General features: G+C 53.6%; 6 protein-coding genes across 6 annotated transcripts; 4 read left to right on the top strand and 2 right to left on the bottom strand.

The window, feature by feature from the left end:
- Window positions 1-1,566: 1,566 nt before the first annotated feature.
- On the top strand, window positions 1,567-2,308 carry BDP55DRAFT_723570 (uncharacterized protein; the record flags this gene model as incomplete). Its single annotated transcript, XM_060578768.1, has 2 exons — window positions 1,567-1,884; window positions 1,955-2,308. The coding sequence occupies 2 exons, from the start codon at window positions 1,567-1,569 to the stop codon at window positions 2,306-2,308; spliced, it is 672 nt and encodes a 223-aa protein (XP_060435711.1).
- Window positions 2,309-2,722: 414 nt separating this feature from the next.
- Window positions 2,723-4,094, bottom strand: BDP55DRAFT_541093 (queuine tRNA-ribosyltransferase; the record flags this gene model as incomplete). The annotated part of the gene is made up of 3 exons (XM_060568182.1): window positions 2,723-3,638; window positions 3,701-3,951; window positions 4,014-4,094. The coding sequence occupies 3 exons, from the start codon at window positions 4,092-4,094 to the stop codon at window positions 2,723-2,725; spliced, it is 1,248 nt and encodes a 415-aa protein (XP_060435710.1).
- Window positions 4,095-4,692: 598 nt separating this feature from the next.
- On the top strand, window positions 4,693-6,475 carry BDP55DRAFT_710623 (mitochondrial ribosomal protein MRP51; the record flags this gene model as incomplete). Its single annotated transcript, XM_060578159.1, has 1 exon — window positions 4,693-6,475. The coding sequence occupies one exon, from the start codon at window positions 4,693-4,695 to the stop codon at window positions 6,064-6,066; it is 1,374 nt and encodes a 457-aa protein (XP_060435709.1). The 3' UTR covers window positions 6,067-6,475.
- Window positions 6,476-6,765: 290 nt separating this feature from the next.
- BDP55DRAFT_689946 (40S ribosomal protein S17) lies at window positions 6,766-7,391 on the top strand (the record flags this gene model as incomplete). The annotated part of the gene is made up of 3 exons (XM_060576799.1): window positions 6,766-6,912; window positions 7,024-7,224; window positions 7,296-7,391. 3 exons carry the CDS (start codon window positions 6,766-6,768, stop codon window positions 7,389-7,391), a joined length of 444 nt encoding a protein of 147 aa, XP_060435708.1.
- A 455-nt stretch (window positions 7,392-7,846) lies between these two features.
- BDP55DRAFT_540705 (Rtr1/RPAP2 family protein) lies at window positions 7,847-8,746 on the bottom strand (the record flags this gene model as incomplete). Its single annotated transcript, XM_060568146.1, has 1 exon — window positions 7,847-8,746. One exon carries the CDS (start codon window positions 8,744-8,746, stop codon window positions 7,847-7,849), a length of 900 nt encoding a protein of 299 aa, XP_060435707.1.
- A 2,290-nt stretch (window positions 8,747-11,036) lies between these two features.
- Window positions 11,037-14,559, top strand: BDP55DRAFT_723565 (uncharacterized protein; the record flags this gene model as incomplete). The annotated part of the gene is made up of 3 exons (XM_060578767.1): window positions 11,037-12,708; window positions 12,762-12,836; window positions 12,893-14,559. 3 exons carry the CDS (start codon window positions 11,037-11,039, stop codon window positions 14,557-14,559), a joined length of 3,414 nt encoding a protein of 1,137 aa, XP_060435706.1.
- Window positions 14,560-19,459: the final 4,900 nt, after the last annotated feature.

The following is a 19,459-nucleotide window of genomic DNA, read 5'->3' as shown; positions in this document are numbered from 1 at the left end:
GGCGCCTGCTGGCTGGTGAAAGGAATGGGTTTGAGGGGGTATATGAGGGCTTCTCATCCCATGTGTGGAAGGTGCGCCTCAGGTCACCTGCCTCTTGATGACGGGAAGGAAAGAGAACGCCTCCTTCCTGCTGGGAGAGGTAGAATACGGAGGCGATGCGCCGCGTTGACCAAGCCTACATCAACCTCGATCAGCGAAAATATACACCCACGAACCTGGACGGCCTTCTTACGCTTCTGGGTACATAGAGATCGCTTGTGAGCAGGCGCCATAACGGCTTCACATGAGATAATGCATTTCATTGACATACCGTTCGTTCTTGACGAGCTTTCCAATTGGGTATCATATCGTCGCTTAATGAATGTGTTTGATAGAGTAAAATGAATGAATAAGAGTACGGATAGATCCTTGCACCGTCTCACTGGTTCATCAATCGTTTGATTGCCCACTTTATACTCAGTACGCCGGAGCCGCATACGAGGATCCAGTTGCTTGGAACCGAGATTGACAGGGCAAGGGACGCTAAGACATCCGTTTGGTTCAATGAACGGTAAGGCAATGCCACTGTGCAAATCTGAATATTATGCTTACATATGCTCATACCCATCCACTTTGGGGATTCTGCCTCGCTTGCCCCCTTTTTGCAGATGAATGACCTTGAAGCTTCTGTTTGGTCCTCTGTTCTGTCCCCTGTCTTCCCGGCGACTTATGCAATCTCCACTGCCATGGCCAAAGGCTAATTTCAACTCCCTCGGTCCTTGGGCCATGGTTCTCATCTTCGGCCCCTCATACTTGCTCCGAGAATGGTTCCACTCGGGCCGCTGTTCTTCGGACATAAAGCTGCGCCTACCTGCCGCAAGTGCTAGTCGCTACTGCCATGCGCGCCTTAGTTTCGTCTAAGTGTATGACTGTTGCAGTCTCAGCAGGAGAACAAGAGGTCAACAGCGTGTTAGACAGAGGGGCTATATTGGCTTGGTCGGCAGTCTGGTGCTTTCCCAGAGTCCTTGGCTAGGTAACGTAGCGTTGCGATACTCCACTCTTGGTATCAAACACCTACAGAAGAGGTGGCATCGAGCCTCTTTCGTATGCCTTGATCACACCGTGCTATAAGATCGAGTTACTGCGGTACAAGGTCTTACAACAGCAAAGACAACAGCCGTTGATGGCCATAGAATTGGAACAGAGGTCTATCTGCCTACAAATAGACTCGCACCACGATCGAAAGGAAACGGCCAATCCAGGCCATGGAGGTCTGTTTCCCACCCTGCTGCCACAGAGTTTGGATGCCGAGTGATTCACTCCTATAGCACAATAGGTTTCAGTACCACCTGGTAAGGCTGTCTCTGTGGGAGTGAATGAGGTCTCTCTCTCTCAAAAAAAAGGAGACCGCCTGACATCTGAACAGCCTACGGACAGGAAAAAAGATTGGCATCGTAGTTGTTTCCTTTGAGATAGACTTCTCTGTTCAAGGACAAAGACGACAACCAAACATAAAAACGTTTTGAAAACCTCGACATTCGAGCATCTTTACCTCGGGAGCAAAAAGACAAAATCAAAACACACAGCATGTCTCAATCATCACTTGAAATACAGGCCAAGAACGTCGCCTCAGTCGACGACGTCCTCCAGCTTGCAGAGCACATTCTTGCTCCGACCATGGGCGAAGTAGAGCAGACTTTGCGGCCCTATATCGTGGCTGTGCTAGATTGCATCCTCGAGGAAATTCCTAAGAACATCCCAACGGAGCAAGACAACACAACGAAGGGCTTGGATGAGAGCGCGCATACCTTCAGCCTGGAGGATACTCCCGAGATTGTGGAGAGATTCAAGAACTTCATCCTTCGGTTTGAGATGATCGATAGGCTGGCCCAACAGCCCGGATATGTACGTACTTCACCATCTTTTCGGGAGTTCAAACCTTATGCTCGTGAAATTGATGCTAATTCTCGCCTAGAACGCGCAGGCTGAGAAACGGCAAATCGAGGCCTATGTAGAGGCTGGCCACCTCAAGGTGCTCATGGGCCGCGTCTTTGACGCCATCATCTCGGATGCCCACGGGCAACTATCGCCTCAGACATCTACCCAAACCGTAAAATTGGCGATATCTCGAGACAAGATTCACCGGCGGGGCAGTGTTGAGGGCTGGCCCATGCCCCGCCTGGCTAGAGAGAATGCCGACGTTGGTAAAGGCACGGTAGTGTCTTCTGTGCATTCGCATGGAGAAGGTGCCACTATTGATGGAAACACGGATGCCTCTGAGGTACTCGAGCAGAAGGGTGCAAATCACCTATTCTTCATAAAAGGTTGAGGACGACACCGAGCACTCCACGCATTCAGTTCATTGGAGACATAGAATCCTCTGCATAAGAGGCAGACTCAGTCCCGGTTTGGAAGCTCCGAGTGAAGCGGCAGTCCAGCCACTAAAGTAAGGCTCAGTCGGACTCGGGGCGAGCAAGCCTTAGTTTGATGGATCGTAGGGTGTCGGTCAACATCAAAAAAGCCAACATCGGCGACGGGGGGTTGCCTATTCATTCGTTATCGCGCCATTCTTCCCTGCTTCACTCTCTCACAAGAGATAAAGAGCAAGAGAAGGGTCGCAGACCAGCAGCACAGACAGGTTCTAGGAAGCTCAGTCAGTAATATTGACCAATAACAAACAATCACTGGTTTTCGTCAGACTTTTCATCTTCAACGTGAGACAATTTTGATGACAGCCCTGTGTTTACTCGTTTATTAAATCGACCCCGACTCTCTTCAGTGACACTACAGCCCACTCTGGATACTTTGACTTGTCGTAGTCGTAAAGATCGCCAAAGAATTGCCTGATAAGAGCGGGGTACCTATCTTCGATGACAGCTTGCCGGATCTCTCTCATGAGATTCAGCTGATACCAGACATTGTGGATGCTCAGCAAGTGAGCAGCTACCGTTTCCTTGCCCGCGTTGTGGTTGATGAAGGCCCTGGTCACACCCAGAGCACCCTCGCCCTTCCGGCAACAGATACAGCCACATCCTTCCTCAATAGGGCCGTAGTCGTTCTCATATCGCCAGTTGCGAATATTCAGCACGCCGTGCTTCGTGATTGCGTTGCCGAACCGGGCCGTCCGCGTCGGCCAGACACAGTCGAACATGTCTGCTCCCAGGGCAACGCTCACAACCAGATCCTCTGGGTATCCGATACCCATGACATATCGAGGCTTGAGGTCCGGCAGCAGCTCCGTACACGTCTCGACAACACGGCAGTAATCCGTCTTGGCCTCGCCACCACTCAGACCACCAATGGCGATGCCCGGGGTATCGCGCGCTAACATCTCCCGTGTGCATTCCCGTCGCATTTCGAGATCGAGGCCGCCCTGAATGATGCAGAAGAGGTTCTGAGTATTGGGATTCTTGTGCGCTGCGATGCACCGATCCAGCCATCTTACACTCCGCTCCATAGCCTCGCGCATACGGGCTGCATCGGGGGATGTCGTGACGAGGACGTCGTCGAGCTGCATCATGATGTCGCTTCCGATCGAGTTCTGCAGAGACATGGAGTGCTCTGGAGTCAAAAGCATAGGCGAGCCATCGTGGGGGCTGAGGAAGCGTACACCCTCCTCGGTGATCTTGGCCAACTTGAGCAGACTGACCATTTGGAAGCTGTAAACACGGTTAGTATTCGACCAAAGCCCTTCACGGTTCAGTTCGAAAGGTATATGTACCCTCCACTATCCGTCAAAAGATTGTGTTTCCATCCTTGGAGCTTGTGCGCGCCGCCGATCTTATCCAGTACATCTTGCCCAGGCTTCAAGCCGAGATGATAGGTGTTGTTTAAGCACAGGCGGCAGCTCGTCTCTTCGAGCTGCTCGGGAGTCAAGCCTTTGAGCGAAGCTTGTGTCGCAACAGGCATGAATATCGGAAGCTGGACCGGGCCATGGGGAAGCGTCAGGATGGATGCGCGGGCTCTCGTTGTCTAGCCTAAACGGTTAACATGCGGACTTGAATCATATGAAGATCTTGTGAGTCAGGGCTTACTGAACAGCGAGCGACGAGCTCAAAGGTGAGAGCGGGCGAGGACCCTACATTGGTTGATGCCATCCTTTTCGCTATCCACATGGGCGATCGCGCAGTCCACAGGCTGCTGGTTGCGATGTGGGAGGAAGTGGAAAAGGGCTGAGTGCGGGTTGGTGAAATGCAATTCTCCAAATTCGAACCGCTAGACGATGCGCTTTCCCATCGGCGTTGGTGGGGCCGTTGAGCGTCACTCCTTCCGAATGTCCCTTTAGCTGCCTAGACCGCACCTAGGTATGTACCTGATCTTGGAATACCTTATCTTATACGTGCCTGAGTAACTAATCCCTCAGCAATTTTGTGCAAAGGTTTCTAGCTGTTTTGACAGTTGCAAAATAACTATTTCCTTACTTGCGTAAAAGTTCTTTGGCCTTCTCTACTACTTTGTCACCTCTGAGACTGGTGGGCTAGCGTCTTCTATCCCTTAAAGGCTTAGAGTGTGCAACAGAACAGACATGGACATTTCGGGTGACTGTGGAGAGAAGCAGGAGAAGCGACAGGGGTAGCTCTCATCCAATCAGGCACCACCGGCTTCTTCCGTACTCCAATTGAAATTTCTCACGCAACGCTGCTCTCCCGTCACCATTTCGCGATACATACGACTGACGACGACTAAGCTCAGTAGAGAGCTTTAGAAGCCGCCATGTCCGCTCGAATGTCGCCCGGAGGGGCGCTCCTGAGATCATCTCGGATGTTCTCTGTGCCCAAGCCGCTCCCACAACCTGGAGGCCAAGCAGCTGCCATCGCTCGATACGCATCCCCAACAGCGACCGCGCCTTATCCTACGCACCAATCCATCACCACCACCGAATCCTCGAGGGCCCTTGGTGACTGGGGCCTCAAGCGCTCCCTGCCTCTTCGATCCACGACCAAGTCATCGACTCCCGTCATTCGCATCAAGGACATCGACTGCTTCGAGAACGTCACCGATTACACCTCCGCTGCAGACCATACCTTGTCTCTTCAGAAGTTCCACGAGCTCAACCTGCCCGTCTCACTACCTGGTACCAACCGGTCGCGTCTTGGTGGCATCAACGGCGGAGCGAAATCTGTATTCGAAGACGATGGCGACTTCACCACAGTCAAGCGTGATGGCGTGAACGAGGAGAAGAGGTGGAAGTTCCAGGGCCCCTGGTTGGCTGGCCTTACCGAAGGCGAGTTCAACACATACCTGCGCAAGGCTGTCCGCAACAAGCGCGCATCATTCCGCGGCTTCTTACGGAAGCGTATCGCATCAGAGGAAACGACCAAGCAGCACCAGAAAGCCTTGGAGGCTGGAGAAACTGCGCCCAAAGCCGTTAGTGCTGGCAACGTCACCGAAGAGCAACTTACAGAGTACATTCGCAAGTTGCGTAACGACCGCATCACCTTGTACTCGCTTGTTGGCGAATTCTTGGATCTCGCTCCCCTGAATCCGCCCAGTTCCTTGGCCGACTTCAGCAGGTTGACGGAGAAGACCAAGCGCCCCAGCTTGTACGCTGAGCATGGCCCGCCGGCTTCTCACCCCTCTGGTGGTATCTCATACCTCCGTACATCCAACTTCGCCGAGAACCACCCAGTATACGGACCTCAGGCGCAACACACCCCTGTCCTGGCACGAATCGTTGCTCCGAGATCAGGAGCCAACAGCGCCAAGCTGGGTGTCGGTGGTTTCATCACGGATGTTCCCCAGGGCGACACCGCTTTCAACCACAGGGCTTTCGTTGGACGCAACAACAAAATTGCTGGTGTCGTCACTTTCGATCCCGATATCAAGGGAGGTGCCAAGGCCTACGTTTCACCCTCCTCAGCTCGCGTAGACTCAGACGGTTCTATCCAAATCACCGTCAATGAGGCCAATGAAGAGGCTCAGCTCATTCTGAGGGAGTTGGTTGGAAAGGCCAAGATCTACAACGACAAGACCGAGGTAGAGGCGCCCGCACCCGCCCGCAGATTCATCCGAAATGTGCGAGTGGACAACAAAGAACTCGGGGCCAGCGCGGTGGGTAGCTCCAAGAGCTATGGTCTTGACTCTTGAGGGTGGTGAAGATGGCGTTTAGAAGCGCTTCCGGTCACAAGACTGCGCGCGAATGAGCCTCAGACAGCGGAGCATGGAAGTTTGTGGCATTAAAACTCCATCTGTGTATGGCGTTGGCATCTGAGCCGAGTGTACTATGTATGGTATTGTAAAATAAGAAGAATACAACGCAAATTTCGACGCTTTTTTTTTTTACCGTCTATGATCGCCAAGGGACTGTCGTGCTATCTAGCCTAGCTACCTCAGCTTGGTGCCATACTTAGGTGCACCTGGCCCTCAGCAAAAGGCCAGGATGTGTCTTGGAAAATCCAAACATGCTTATTCAAGAGCTGGAAATGACGGGAAAATAGTCAGAAATACTGAGCATCTTTAATTCGGTCCGCGAATACCTAATGTCCTGCACCGTGATCGGCTCCGTACCGAAGGACAAATCCCGATCCGGGTCCGAGTGGGGTGCTTCCAAGTCCCCACTTACAGCCATCTGTAAGATCACGTGTGCTTACATACACATGCCCCGATGGCCTGTGCACCAAAATTCCCGCGCCCCACACCACGGCCCTAAATTTCGTGTAAAGATATCAAAATTGCATCTGCTCAGCGGAACTTGTCGTGAACATCTCGACCGACCAGCCTCACTAACCGACCAACTCCCTCCACCCAGCCAAATCACCCCCCCTCCGTTGAGTCAGTACCGCCAAAATGGGTCGCGTTCGCACCAAGACTGTCAAGAAGTCCGCCAAGGTCATCATTGAGCGGTACTACCCCAGACTCACCCTGGACTTCGAGACCAACAAGCGCATCTGCGATGAGATCGCCATCATCGCCTCCAAGCGCCTCCGCAACAAGGTCAGCAGAGAAGCACACCAGACACGCGAACGGAAGACGAGAGGTCACATCGGTGTCGGGAAGGGGGAAAATGCGAGGACAAAATTGCTGACATTGGAGTGAAATGTGCAGATTGCTGGCTACACCACCCACTTGATGAAGCGTATCCAGCGTGGTCCCGTCCGCGGTATCTCCTTCAAGCTTCAGGAGGAGGAGCGTGAGCGCAAGGATCAGTTCGTCCCCGAGGTCTCCGCCCTCGACTTCACCCAGAACACCGAGAGCGGCCAGCTCGAGGTCGATGTCGAGACCAAGGACCTGCTCAAGCACCTTGGCGTACGTTCACATCCCTCAACCTCAACTCCTCCACTAGAAAGGGCACTCAATACTGACTATTTGCCTTCCAGTTCGACGCTATCCCCGTCAACGTCACTCCCGTCGGCCAGACCCAGGTCCAGGAGCGCGGAGGCCGCTTCGGTGGCCGCCCCCCTCGCCGCGACTAATTTTCAGTCGTGGTCGATTGTGGTTAAGGAAAATTTGGTGGGTTTTAACGGACTTTTACGGCAAACGGCATATGATGATACACATTGCTACAGGCGTCTTACGGACGGTAGTGAGTTCACACTAGGAACTTCCACAAAGAAAAGTTCTGTTTTCCCACACAAGGTGTCGCCGATTCTCTAGGGTAATTCCGGAGATGACGCTTGACTGCCAATTGTCAATCCCTCCTCTCGCATACCGTGATGCTGTCCCTCTGACCTTGTACCTCTACTGGGAGCCTCGCGTCGAATCGCAGACAGGTTCTCTCGCTAGGACTGTTATGCATGAAGTGATGTAATGTTGGTATCGGTGTGCCTTTGGGTATCAAATCTATATAGAGCAACCGATCACTGCAAAGCCTAAATGAGCTCCTCCACGCTCCAACTATCTCTGGTATCCCACCACCCGTAAAACGACATCATGTCATATCTTGGTCACGTTGTGCTTCAAATTGGGACGCCTCGGCGATGGCTTGCGCCTTACCAGCTCCCGGCCTGTGGCCCTCAACAAACAAATGGGCATCGTCTGGATCTCCAAACACGCCATGCTCTGTCGGTGGCTTGACCTCCCTCTCACGGATGGCAAGAGTGAAGGATTTGCCTGGCTGTCCCGCCTCCCGCGTCTCTCCTCTTTCCAAGGCCAATGTGGCAGATTCGTCAGCCGCCCTTCTACCGTCCTCCAACTTCAAACCTGCGAGGTCGCGCGAAGCCTGTGTTGCAGGGTCCTCCTGCCTCGCCTTTTCCTCTCCATACAGCTCGATCTCAATATCAGGCAAGCCAGCCCGCTCCCACGCAGCCGACTCGTTGAGCTGCACCTTGATGTACATCGCCCTGCGCTGGCAGTCCTTGGAGCACCACTTCTCCGACTCCTTGCGATTGACGATATCAAAATCGGCCTTGCCAAAGTTGACGAGCCTCCACTCGCCACCCTTCGAGGCCATCGGCTTCGGCTGCGCGCAGAGGGTGTACCCGCACAAACCATTGACGTTGCGCTCCTCGATGAGGTCGTCGTAGTCGGACGGCTGGAAGAGGCGGATGTTGGCCTTAAAGTCGGCGACGTCGCGCGGGGACGGGTTGGCGGCGGAGAAGGTTCTGCTGCCGCGCTCGGTGGGGTACTCTGAGAGCTCGGCCAGGCTCTCGAGAATCTGGAGCTCGAGGTCCTTGCGCTGCTGAATGATGCGGGCGTGCTGGAGGGCGATTTCGCGGGGGTCTTGTTTTCGGGGGTTGAGGACGGCGTTGGCGGCGCTGCTGCCGGAGGCGGTGGCTCCGGCTGCTGCCTTTTTGAGGATGCCCTTCAGTGGCCGGGCATCGGTAGCCATGGTGGATGTTGTGGTGTACGTGAGGTAGTTGCGAGAGGGGTTGTGAGCTGGTCGCCTTGCTAGCCAGTGCGCGCAGTGCGTCCTCGGAGTGCCCGGTGAGAGCTTGGAGCTCGGCGATGCAAGGTGAGAGGGCCTTAAAAGAGATGGATTTGTGGTGAGCGGAGGTGAAGTGTTGTTGTGGCTACGCGTGTGAGACAGGCTGGAATTAAGGCACGAAGTGAGGTGGTGAAAGTGAATTGAAGATGCGAACAAATGAAAATTGTTAAGCAGTTGGAGAATGTTCGATTCCGCAGCTGTTGCCGGGAATAGACACCCCACACTTCACAGCAAGAGCCCAAGAGCACTCCTAATCGAGAATTCGGTGTTATTAATTAAAGTAGGCAAAAACACAAGCTGAAGCACCAGCGCCGGAATACGTACTTCGCACCTCCTGGCACCACCCGGCTCGCGCCACGATTGAGGGGGACCAGCCGCCAAGACTTCGACACTCAGGCACGCTGGTCTGACCTGGCGCTTTGCTGGCGAGAGTGTGCCAGTGTGGCTCGGGGTGCTCGGGTGGCTTGAGCGGCCGTAACTCCGTCCTCTGCCTCCCAAGTTCCATTTCCCCCCTCCATTTCCATTTGTTCCCCATGTCCGCCCGCGGCCCTCTTGCCCCTCGACTGGACTTCTCGGGAGCATTTCGATTGGCTCGGGCGGCTGAAGAAACGTAGCGCATCTTCCGTCCGCTCTCACACCTCCAACACTGGACTGGTTTGACTGTTTGACCTCGTGTTGACACCAGGCTTGCACTGCGCCACCATCGAGTGACCTTGTTCAAGCTCCTTCAGGTCATTCAGCAATGCACTAACATTGTTCCATTGCAGTACCACGTTGACTGTCCAATGCCTGGGACTGGCCTTGCCGGCTTACCTCAACTTGACCTCACACTGCAGTTGCCATGAAGGTTAGGTGCCTAACCTAGCTATTCCATTACCTCGATCTGCTTCTTTAGGGAACCCTCTCTAGCCAACCACGAGCTCTGTGAGGTACCAGCTGGCCGTGCCACATGCGCCTGATCTATATTGGTCTTGCCGTTGTTCCCGTTTGTCACTGTAGGGTGTCGATGTTGCTAGTTCAACCTCCGCAAGGGCATAGTATGGGGTGCAGCATTGTGAAGTGTTGCAGCTTACGGTGACGGAGTTCCAACTTTTCGAGAATTCTCTGAGAAAGCCAGCCGAAGGGCACAATGCAGACGCAGGCGGCAAATGAGATGCGACAGACTTCTCTGCCCGCTCTTTGGACGACCGTTGTGGTGAACCCCTGCCCTTAGCACCGTGTTGCATCGCCTACCGCTTGATATTGGATATGAATCTCCGAGGCAAACATAGTTCAACTCATCGGCGACGAAAGAGCTAGGAACACAGTAACCATTTGTGTAGAAGAAGAAGGACACGCACACTACTAGACTAAGTGTTCGTAAAGTGTACTCAAATCCAGGGTTGCACTGTGTCTAGGCAGACGCATCCTACCCGAAGAGCCCATCTCACACACCCGCATCGCGCATTGCGGCTCCAGAGTACCCAATATGCACCGCATCCAACCCCAAAACCTAGCTTACCTTAGGTACGACACTCCAAGGCAAGATGAACAAAGAGACACAGCAAAAGAGAAGGCATTTGTCAACGGGGTGTCTGGGGCTGCATACATGACTCTTGTGTTCGCATAGTGCAGACTTCCCAGGCAGGGCCCCCAATTGCCCCGACACATTGAACTAAGAGAGTTACAAGTTCATGCGCTGACGTCGACACGCCAACTTGTAGATCCCTCCACCCCCGTCCGTCCTTTCCTCACAGCCTCCTTCTCCGACCGACCCCCCTTCCTCCCCCTCGCTCAGTTTGAGAAACCGCCAGCGCAGTCGCAACCCGCTCAACCACACCGTCATCGTCCACCTTTGACATTTTGTTTTTTTCCTTACCCTCACGGGCTTCGCTTCGCACATCGCCGTCGCTGATGCTGTTGCTACTGCCCCGAATCTGACCTCTTGTTTTCGGTCGCAGCTCCTAGTATTACTGCGTACTCCTACTGCTGCTGCTGCAACCAACAGCCCACGCAAGGTCCAAGCTGCTGACGACGTTCCGATTCCGTTGCCCCACACCCTAGAGCTCCAGCGTCGCTCGCTCTAACCTGCGGCACCCAACTCCTCTTTCGACCGTCCAGGTGTTCGCATCCCACAAACAAATCGACAACAAGCCAAGCCGACGACAACGACGATATCGACGAAGACGACGGACTATCCCGATCACTGCCGGCCATGTCGACCGCCCCTTTCAGGGTCAAGGCCCTGTTCGAATACTCCTCGCCCCACGATGATGACCTCCAGTTCCCCGCCGGCGTCATCATCACCGTGACGGACGAGGAGGATGATGACTGGTACACTGGCGAGTACGTCGACGACTCTGGCGCCAAGCACGAAGGAATCTTTCCTCGCAATTTCGTCGAGAAATTCGAACCCCAGGCCCCGCCTCGCCCAACGAGAACCCGAACCAAGAAAGAGGCCGAGGTCACGTCCCCCGTCTCGGAGGCGCCCGCCCCAGTTCCTCAATCCGAGCCTCAACCCACCAAAGAAGCTCACAGCGAGGTCGAGAAACCCGCGCCGCCCCCCGCCGCTGCCATCTCTGCCTCGCCCGAAGCACCCGCAGCTCCCGAGCCCGAGCCTGTGAAGGCACCTGAGCCAATCCCCGAACCGACCCCGGTTGCTCCGGCTCCCAGGACTGAATCCCCCGCAGCTACGTCGCCTCCCATCGCCAAGGCAGCGCCTGCTTCATCCAAGCCCGGCCCACCGCCCAAGCCGTCCAGCAATGCTTTCAAGGATCGCATCGCTGCATTTAACAAAGCCTCGGCCGCCCCCATTACGCCCTTTAAGCCGAGCGGGCTGGCCCAAGGTTCCTACCACATCAAGAAGCCGTTTGTGGCTCCTCCTCCTAGCCGCAATGCATACGTCCCGCCGCCTACGCAGGCACCGGTCGCAAAGGTCTACCGAAGAGACGAGGACCCGGAAATCTTGGAAAGGGAAGCAGAAGCCCAGGAGAATGCTGAGAAGGCCGGCATGGCTCCTGGTCCTTCTGGTGAAGAGGGTGAAGATGCGCCGAAGCCGACTACGCTGAAGGAGCGCATCGCTCTTCTCCAGAGACAACAGCAGGAACAAGCACAGCGTAACGCCGAGGCTGCTGCGAAGAAGAAGGCTGCACGACCGCCACCTAAGAAGCGTACCGACAGCCAGGAGGCATCTGAGGATGCCGGCGCTGCTCCTGCTCCTGCCCCTGCACCCGAGGCCGAAGCGGAGGAGGTGGCAGGTCGCAGCTCGATAGACTCGGCTCGTATGCCGCCCCCGCCCAGGCGCAAGTCTTCCAAGGGCCCTGCTGCCGAGAGCTACCATGACGGCAATGAAGCGGACATGTCTGGGGCCGGCGACACCGAAGGTCCGGAGGATCTCACCGAACGTGATGACAGCGATGCGGCTCCACGGCCTGTCCCACGGCCTCAGGTCGCCTCACCTATCGAGGCGAGACATGAGGAAGAGGCAACTGATGAGCCGGGCGAAGCCGAAGAAGAGGACGACGATGTTGACCCTGAGGTCCGCAGGAAGGAGGAGCTCCGAGCCAGGATGGCGAAGATGAGCGGTGGCATGGGAATGCACGGCATGTTCGGAATCCCGATGGCTCCGGCCATTCCAAAGAAGAAGAAGACAATCGAAAAGCCAGTGGAGGCCTCACCGACAGAGGAGCACGAAGAGGAGACATCGCCTACGAGCCGTGTCGCCGTACCGGGCATGATGGCATTGCCAGGACTGAGCGCACCCAAACGTCAAGAAGAGGCTGCTGAGCCTGAGCCTCCAACATCTCCCAGAGCGCCGCCTCCGCCTCCAAGAACGATTGACGTTGATGATGAAAGAGACGAGCCAATCACTAGCCCACCTCCAAGTCGTGAGTTGTCCAAGACAGCTGTAATCTTGGTTCCCTATACTGACCGTAGAAAGTTCCTCTTCGTGAGCCCTCAGGAGCTCCTCCTGTTCCAGGATCCCGGCCCGCAGCGCCGCCCGTTCCCAGCGATTGTAAGTTCTCTACCCTGTACATCCGACGATCGAGATAGTGGCTTACAGTGCTTCAGCTCGACCCCCTACTTCCGGGCTCAAGTCTCCCAGTGACGGCTCAGTGTCCGACGATGAATTGTCAGGAGGTGTTCTCGACACTCCCAAGGCCGAAGAAACACGAGCGCCCCCGCCACTGCCGCCGGTCGCCACTGCCGCACGCTCGCCGCCCCCCATTCCGGGCTCCGAGTTCTCACCAACATCTCCCACCAGCTCCTCAAGCAAGCGGATGAGCAGAATTCCGCCTCCTATTCCTGGAGCCGCTCCTCCCATTCCCACAGCACAATCGCGACCACCTCCTCCACCACCTCCGGGCGGTGGTCTGAGCCGCCAGTCGACGCAGGATATGCACGTCGCATCACCCATATCACCTCCGATCAGACCTCCTCAGCAAGGCGATGATGAGGACGAGGTTACCGAGTATGAAGGAGACTACGATACCGACATTGCCTCGTCAGTTCCCCACAAGGACGCACTCAAATCACACGCTAGAGATTCGAGTCTCGATGACAACACACCAGTCAGGTCACCCATATCTCCCGCTCTACCACCGACTATGCCGCCACCCATCCCAACCGGCCCGCCACCTAGAGCTGCTCCACCACCGGTGCCGATGGCTGATAAGCGTCGCTCTGTGGATGTACCGCGGACAGCTCCTCCGCCCCCTCCGCCGGCAAGGGACGACGACGAGTACGACCCCTATAACTACTCCACCCCCAAGGTGCCGTTCTCTCAGCGGACCCCGAAGATTGAAGAGGAGGGGTACTTCCAGGATGATGCTCCGCCATTGCCATCGCCATCTCACACGAGAGCTCCGCCCCCCGCCCCTCCCGCTGGCCGAGCGCGCCAGTCGCTGGATGTGTCGCGAGCCTCCATGTCTCAGCGACGCTCTATGGACGCACACAGACCTTCCATGTCCACAGAATCAGGCTTCATAGCTAACAATGTTGACTTGGCCAAGCAAAGTGGATGGTGGCGTCAGGACAAAACGGTCCCTCCCGTGTTCCAGGGTAGAAAGGACTTATACTACGAGACGGACGACTCGACATCAGGCTCGATTGTTACACGGACTATTTACGTGCTCTTCCAAGATTACTCGCAGACGATCATCACCGTTGAATACGACCAGAACAACGCTGCCGATGTTCAGCTGGATCAACGACACGATCCACCCCCAAGAGCCCTCCGACAGGATGAGCTCGAGCAATCGTACGAACGATTTGGGCGGCCGATTTCTGAAGCTGTTGTCTCCAAAAAGGAAACTATCGTTGGAGATGGTACACCGCAAGGTCTTATCCATGAGCTCTTGAAGCCTTTCAACGATGCCCTGGCACCGATTGGCACCAGAGCTTACGGCGCACTCGTCTACTCCAACATGGCCAACGCCTCTACACAACAGAACGACCAGATCCGACCTGGCGATATCATCTCCATTCGGAACGCTCGATTCCAGGGCAAGCACGGCCCCATGCACGCCAAGTATTCGATGGAGGTTGGCAAGCCTGACCACGTGGCGGTTGTATCGGAATGGGATGGCACGAAAAAGAAGGTTCGCGCCTGGGAGCAGGGCCGCGAGAGCAAGAAGAACAAGGTTGAAAGTTTCAAGCTGGATGACTTGCGTAGTGGTGAGGTTAAAATTTGGCGTGTGATGCCCCGGAGCTGGGTGGGATGGAACAGCCCGTCTTAGGAGACAAGCTGGGAGCCCCCACGGCAGCCGTCGCTGCGAAGAAGGACGACGGTCAGCTCGCTGAAGAGGGACTACTCACCTCATCGACGAAGACACCGACTGGGAGTCTACGGTCACGACGGATCGGTCTGATGCATCTATTGCGCGTTCAGGAGAGGATGGGAGATAGACTGGGATCTTTCTTCATCTCGCTCGTCCTCGTGTTATTCATTCGCTATACGCCCCCCCGCAGCATAGTTTGCTTTAGGTACCTAGTAGCAACGCATTGATTCTATTTTGTCAAGACATGAAAGTGATTTGTCGTCTGGCATTGCTTTGATTGTGGTTTCCGGCCTGGACACATGAGGATGTGGAGACGTGCTTGTGGTTTTTGCTCAGTTGGGTATCTGCTTCACCTTATTTCACTCAACTTGTACCCCATTACCTAGGATACTCTTTCCTGTCCTGAGCTAAGCTTAGTGGTGGTCAATGTAGCTTGTACCAGCGCCCCGTTATTCGTGATGTTCTTCCCCAAGCCAGGTTCTCTTGCTAGAAGTGAGACGTGAACCCTCTCATTAACTCCGAGGAAAGGCACTCCGGTCAAAGCTCTTTGAGAAAGAGGGGCAAATCACTAAGTTTTGGGCAGTGATCTTATTGATGATTCAGGGCAGGAAGAATGGTTAAGATGACACTTGACTAGGATTCAAGGGGGGGGGGGGCCTGACGGACACCTAAGGACACCTGTGCCGGAATTACATTCATGGCATAAGGTCCTTATGGACATTATGTTTAAGCACAAAGATCTAAGGTGAAAGAAGTAGTTTTGTGTGTCCTTGTAAATTCCCCCTCCTAAGTGCTTTTGTTCGTGGGTTAAGTCGGCTATAAAGACTTTATAAAATCCGCTAGGAACAAGACGGCCCCGTCAAGCTGCCTACAAAGCTGCGTCCACTTACACTTCCTAGGCTATATGTAGCAATACAACCTATTGACGCGGCATCTGAGAAGCTCTTTGAAGTCTAGATTTCTTTCTTCTTATGTCGGTGAGCGTTTCTCTTTCCTCTCTCTCACGCACGTATCTTGGAACGAATACGAGACGTTGTAAAAGTACTTAGATCGGAAGTTTCCTCGTCTGTCCTGAATGATTATCCTTTGTATTACCTTGAATGGCTGCTCTGGACGCCGCATCGATCTCAGACCATAGAATCTGAGGGAGACAAGACGTGCACCATTGATATCAAGAGCTACTCGTTGAACTAAAATAACATCACCTCCACCCAAGTTGGGGTTGTCATGTTTTGGCTGTTTTATAGGGGCACATTCATTTCTATCACTGAAGGCCGATTGAGCGGCATGAGTCAAGGTGCAAGGGAGCTATTTACCTTACAAGGGGATTCATCTGTCTCTATCTTCACGTCTTTCCCCTAGCAGCGTTATAGGGTGCTTAATCGGTCAAAGGCAAAATAGCCTGTTAAATGTCCTTGGAGGTTGAGGAGATCTCACTCCACAACCGTATGTATACAGCACGCGTCTTCTCACTTATATATATATCATACCATTAGAATGGCTTATATTCCGAAGTAGAAGACACCCAGGACAGTGACTTTCCGACCTGACTCCTGAGGCCAAGCCGCCTAGCAATCGTCATTGGAAATTGAAAGGCGAGGTCGTCTCTCCCTTAATCAGTCGCGTTCTTGAGAATCGCGCCTAGTCCGCGTATCTTATCACGAATACGATCGAGCAAGGTGTTGTTGAAGAAGAACGTAGTCTGCGACAAATTCACTTGTACAAAGGAGTTAATACAATAGGCCTGTCCCTGTCTTCCAGACCAGACTTACTTTGCTTCCTAGTAGACTGGGGTAAGGTATGACCCGTCACGACCAATTTATAGCCCTTGCTACAAGCTACCTCTAGATTTTTTGTTAAGAAAAGGGACTGAACGTGATAATACGAGCCGCTAAATATACCTCACATGGTATGTGATAGCGGAGTGAGGCGTGTACGAATTGGGTGAGGGAATCGGCCCTAGAGGAGTTCACCAGGATCAAGTCCAGCCGAGGTGAGTGTGAAGATGTACATATCTCTCAAGAGAGTTCTTTCTTGTAATTCACAACTCCAGCCCAGCACCTATAGTATTCTTAAGTATCTAAGTCCAGGAAGATTAAAGAGCACAGCTTCTAGGATGGAGTCCCGCCAGTCTTAAAAACTAAACCACAGATAAGAAAGCCCTTTACTTCGCTAACAAACAACTCCCCAGCTTGGTAACTTGGAGTGGAGAAATGTCATAAACAATTATTTTGTACGCCTTCTTAGATAACAAGATATTCGCTTCTTTCAAATCAATGTTGAGTGAAGCCAGGGGGTAGACAGAGGTCCACCGAAATGTTACTCCCCCCTGCCCCGTGTATCTCTAGAACTTCTTCTACCTGACATGAAGGAACACGACGCGGCCTCAAGGAGACACATGGACCCATTTATTCAAATGTCTCCTTGGCTAAGAAACCACAAAGGTGAGATAGTAAATTTTAATCAACTATGAAATATCCTAAAGCATTGCTGCCAATTACTCATCGGCCCTCTCCTACGCTGGCCAACATACAATACATACCTACTTGCTTTTGACACAGCTAGAAGAAGTCAAAGGAACGAATTCCCCTCAGCCCGACATATGACATAGCAATTATCACCGTTGATGATCCTAGCACATCCCTTTAAACCGCGATGCCGTAGGAAAAACATGAATTAGAAAAGCGTCATAACGTCAGCCATGTTTCTCTTCTTCTAGTTTCTTTCATAGGACGCCCATCTTACTTACTTAAAATAAGTCTTGTCAACCGGCCCAAACATCCTCAGGCCCAAACCACATCTCCAGCATGCCTTCTTACCAAGTCACATAAACATCAACAATTCCTCACTCATATCGCCGTCACCAAATTTCAAGTCCCTCCTTTCTCTCTCTCTCCTTCCCTTCAGTCTTCCACCATCAGTCTCAAGAAACCACAGAAAAGAATGCTCAAGGCACTCGTCCTCTTTCCCAGGGTATCGGGGTCACCAGAACCAATCACAACACCGTAGGCTAAGAAATCCTCAAGTGGTGAGATGGTGGCCTGTCAAACGAGTCCGCTTGCGCACCTCCCCCCCCCCCCCCCTCCAAGGCACCTAGACTCTCACGACTCCCTTCCAGACCATCCTCCATCCTCCATCCTCCATTCTCCTCCTCCTCTCCCCCCACCACCATCATCCCATCTACCCCCAATCTTTCACTCACCCACACTCTTCATCCCGCACTAAAGCAACCGGCATCCAATGACAGCGGCAGCGCAACTGGCTCGCCTTTCTAACCGGCTACATATGCGGGATTTCCGCAATTCGTCGTTTGGCTCTCTAGCATGGCAAGGGAAAAACTTTGAAAGAGGGAAAGGCTCGGCTAGGTCCGGTTCGGCCCTAGACTTGTCAAGGACGGAACTTCTCACAGAGAGGTCGGCGACAGGGATGAGGAGATGACAACGGAGAAAATTTCCATCAGTTTGGATGGCTGGCTCTGCCGGATGAAAAGATGATTTCTACCAACCTGTCTCAGCCTGTAGTAGAGAGGTTCATGGTTAACGGACGATAGTTTGACGAGAATGTTCGTCGTCTTTAATGACGCGTTTAGCCGAGTCGAGTCTCCTGATTACTTGACCTAGAGTCAACCACTTTTTCTGGTCATGCCCCTTTTCAAACATGCCATCCCGGATAGAAACACGATCGCAAGCAGGCTTGACAGACGGAAACACCCTTCTCAACTCCTAGTTCCCGAAAAGGTCCACCTACCCCGGACCCGATCATCGCCCCCAGAACGAGATGCGTGCAGCTTTCGACAAGGTGTGATGCATCCATCTGCCCAGGCAAAGCTCCGTTGCCGGCGGCTCTGGCCTAGCATGCCACTGCACTGGGATGACGATCGGCTGCTTCCATAGGCCGAGATTTCAAGAGACGCGCCGCCGGCCGCCGCTGCGGTGTTAACACTCCTCTGTCGGCTACGGGGTTGCACAACGCCGTGCAGCGAGTGCGGGGGAAAGGCTTTCTCTCTACCACGTGTATGGACGCCGCAAAATGTCGAAAAAATGATCACATGAATCGTCGAGAGCCCAATCACTGTCTAGGTAAACTTACCAATACCTGACTGGCTGGTTGTAATGCTGCCCATGAAACCTAGTGCTCGATTCTGTCTCTCATAGACCCAAGTCCAGGGCTACCGCAGTCGCAATGGTTCAGAGGCGAAGTCACGAAAGAACAGCGAGGTCTAGAACGTCGTCTGAAAACACAGACCGTTGCATCCGGATCAGCAAGACGTACGGCCGGGGCAAATCAGTCCACGCCATTTGGTGCGTGGTTGTGCCGACGTAGTACTCAACGCGGATAGACTTTCCATTCGCGCTTCTAGGTCGTCTTAACACAGGGAAGAACGCGGTATACACCCGTACAGCAAATGAAACATCGTTGAAGCCCGACCTAAAAATTGATGTGACAAGCAAGGTTGGAGAAGTCTAGAAATAAGTCGAGATTCGTCTGTCGCAAGTGTCAAGCTTGTGGACTGTGGTATATCGATGAGAACTTCCTCTCCGGGAGAGTCAGACACGCATTCGCCGTCGCAAGACAACGTATATCTCAAATACTACTAGACATCTTGCCGTTGACTGGCGAGATCGACATTGGCATTAAGCGCTGCAATGGCAGCTAATAGGCGCGCGTGCGGATAAATGACTGTCTTGGGCTCAAAGATGTCCCTCGCTGAGGACTGATTATCCTCGTATACAGGATAAAAGTGCGTACATCGCCACATTACAACGTACGCATTGCCATGGCACGCTCGTTCGTCAAGACGTCATTGAGACCACATAGTCAACGTGCAATTGCGGCGACAGAGCATAGACAATCTTGG

Source organism: Colletotrichum godetiae (assembly GCF_030913485.1).
Source record: "Colletotrichum godetiae strain CBS 193.32 chromosome Unknown BDP55scaffold_3, whole genome shotgun sequence".
Classification (NCBI taxonomy): domain Eukaryota; kingdom Fungi; phylum Ascomycota; class Sordariomycetes; order Glomerellales; family Glomerellaceae; genus Colletotrichum; species Colletotrichum godetiae.
Note: the sequence above shows the minus strand (reverse complement) of the source record. Positions and strands in the feature narration are given on the sequence as shown.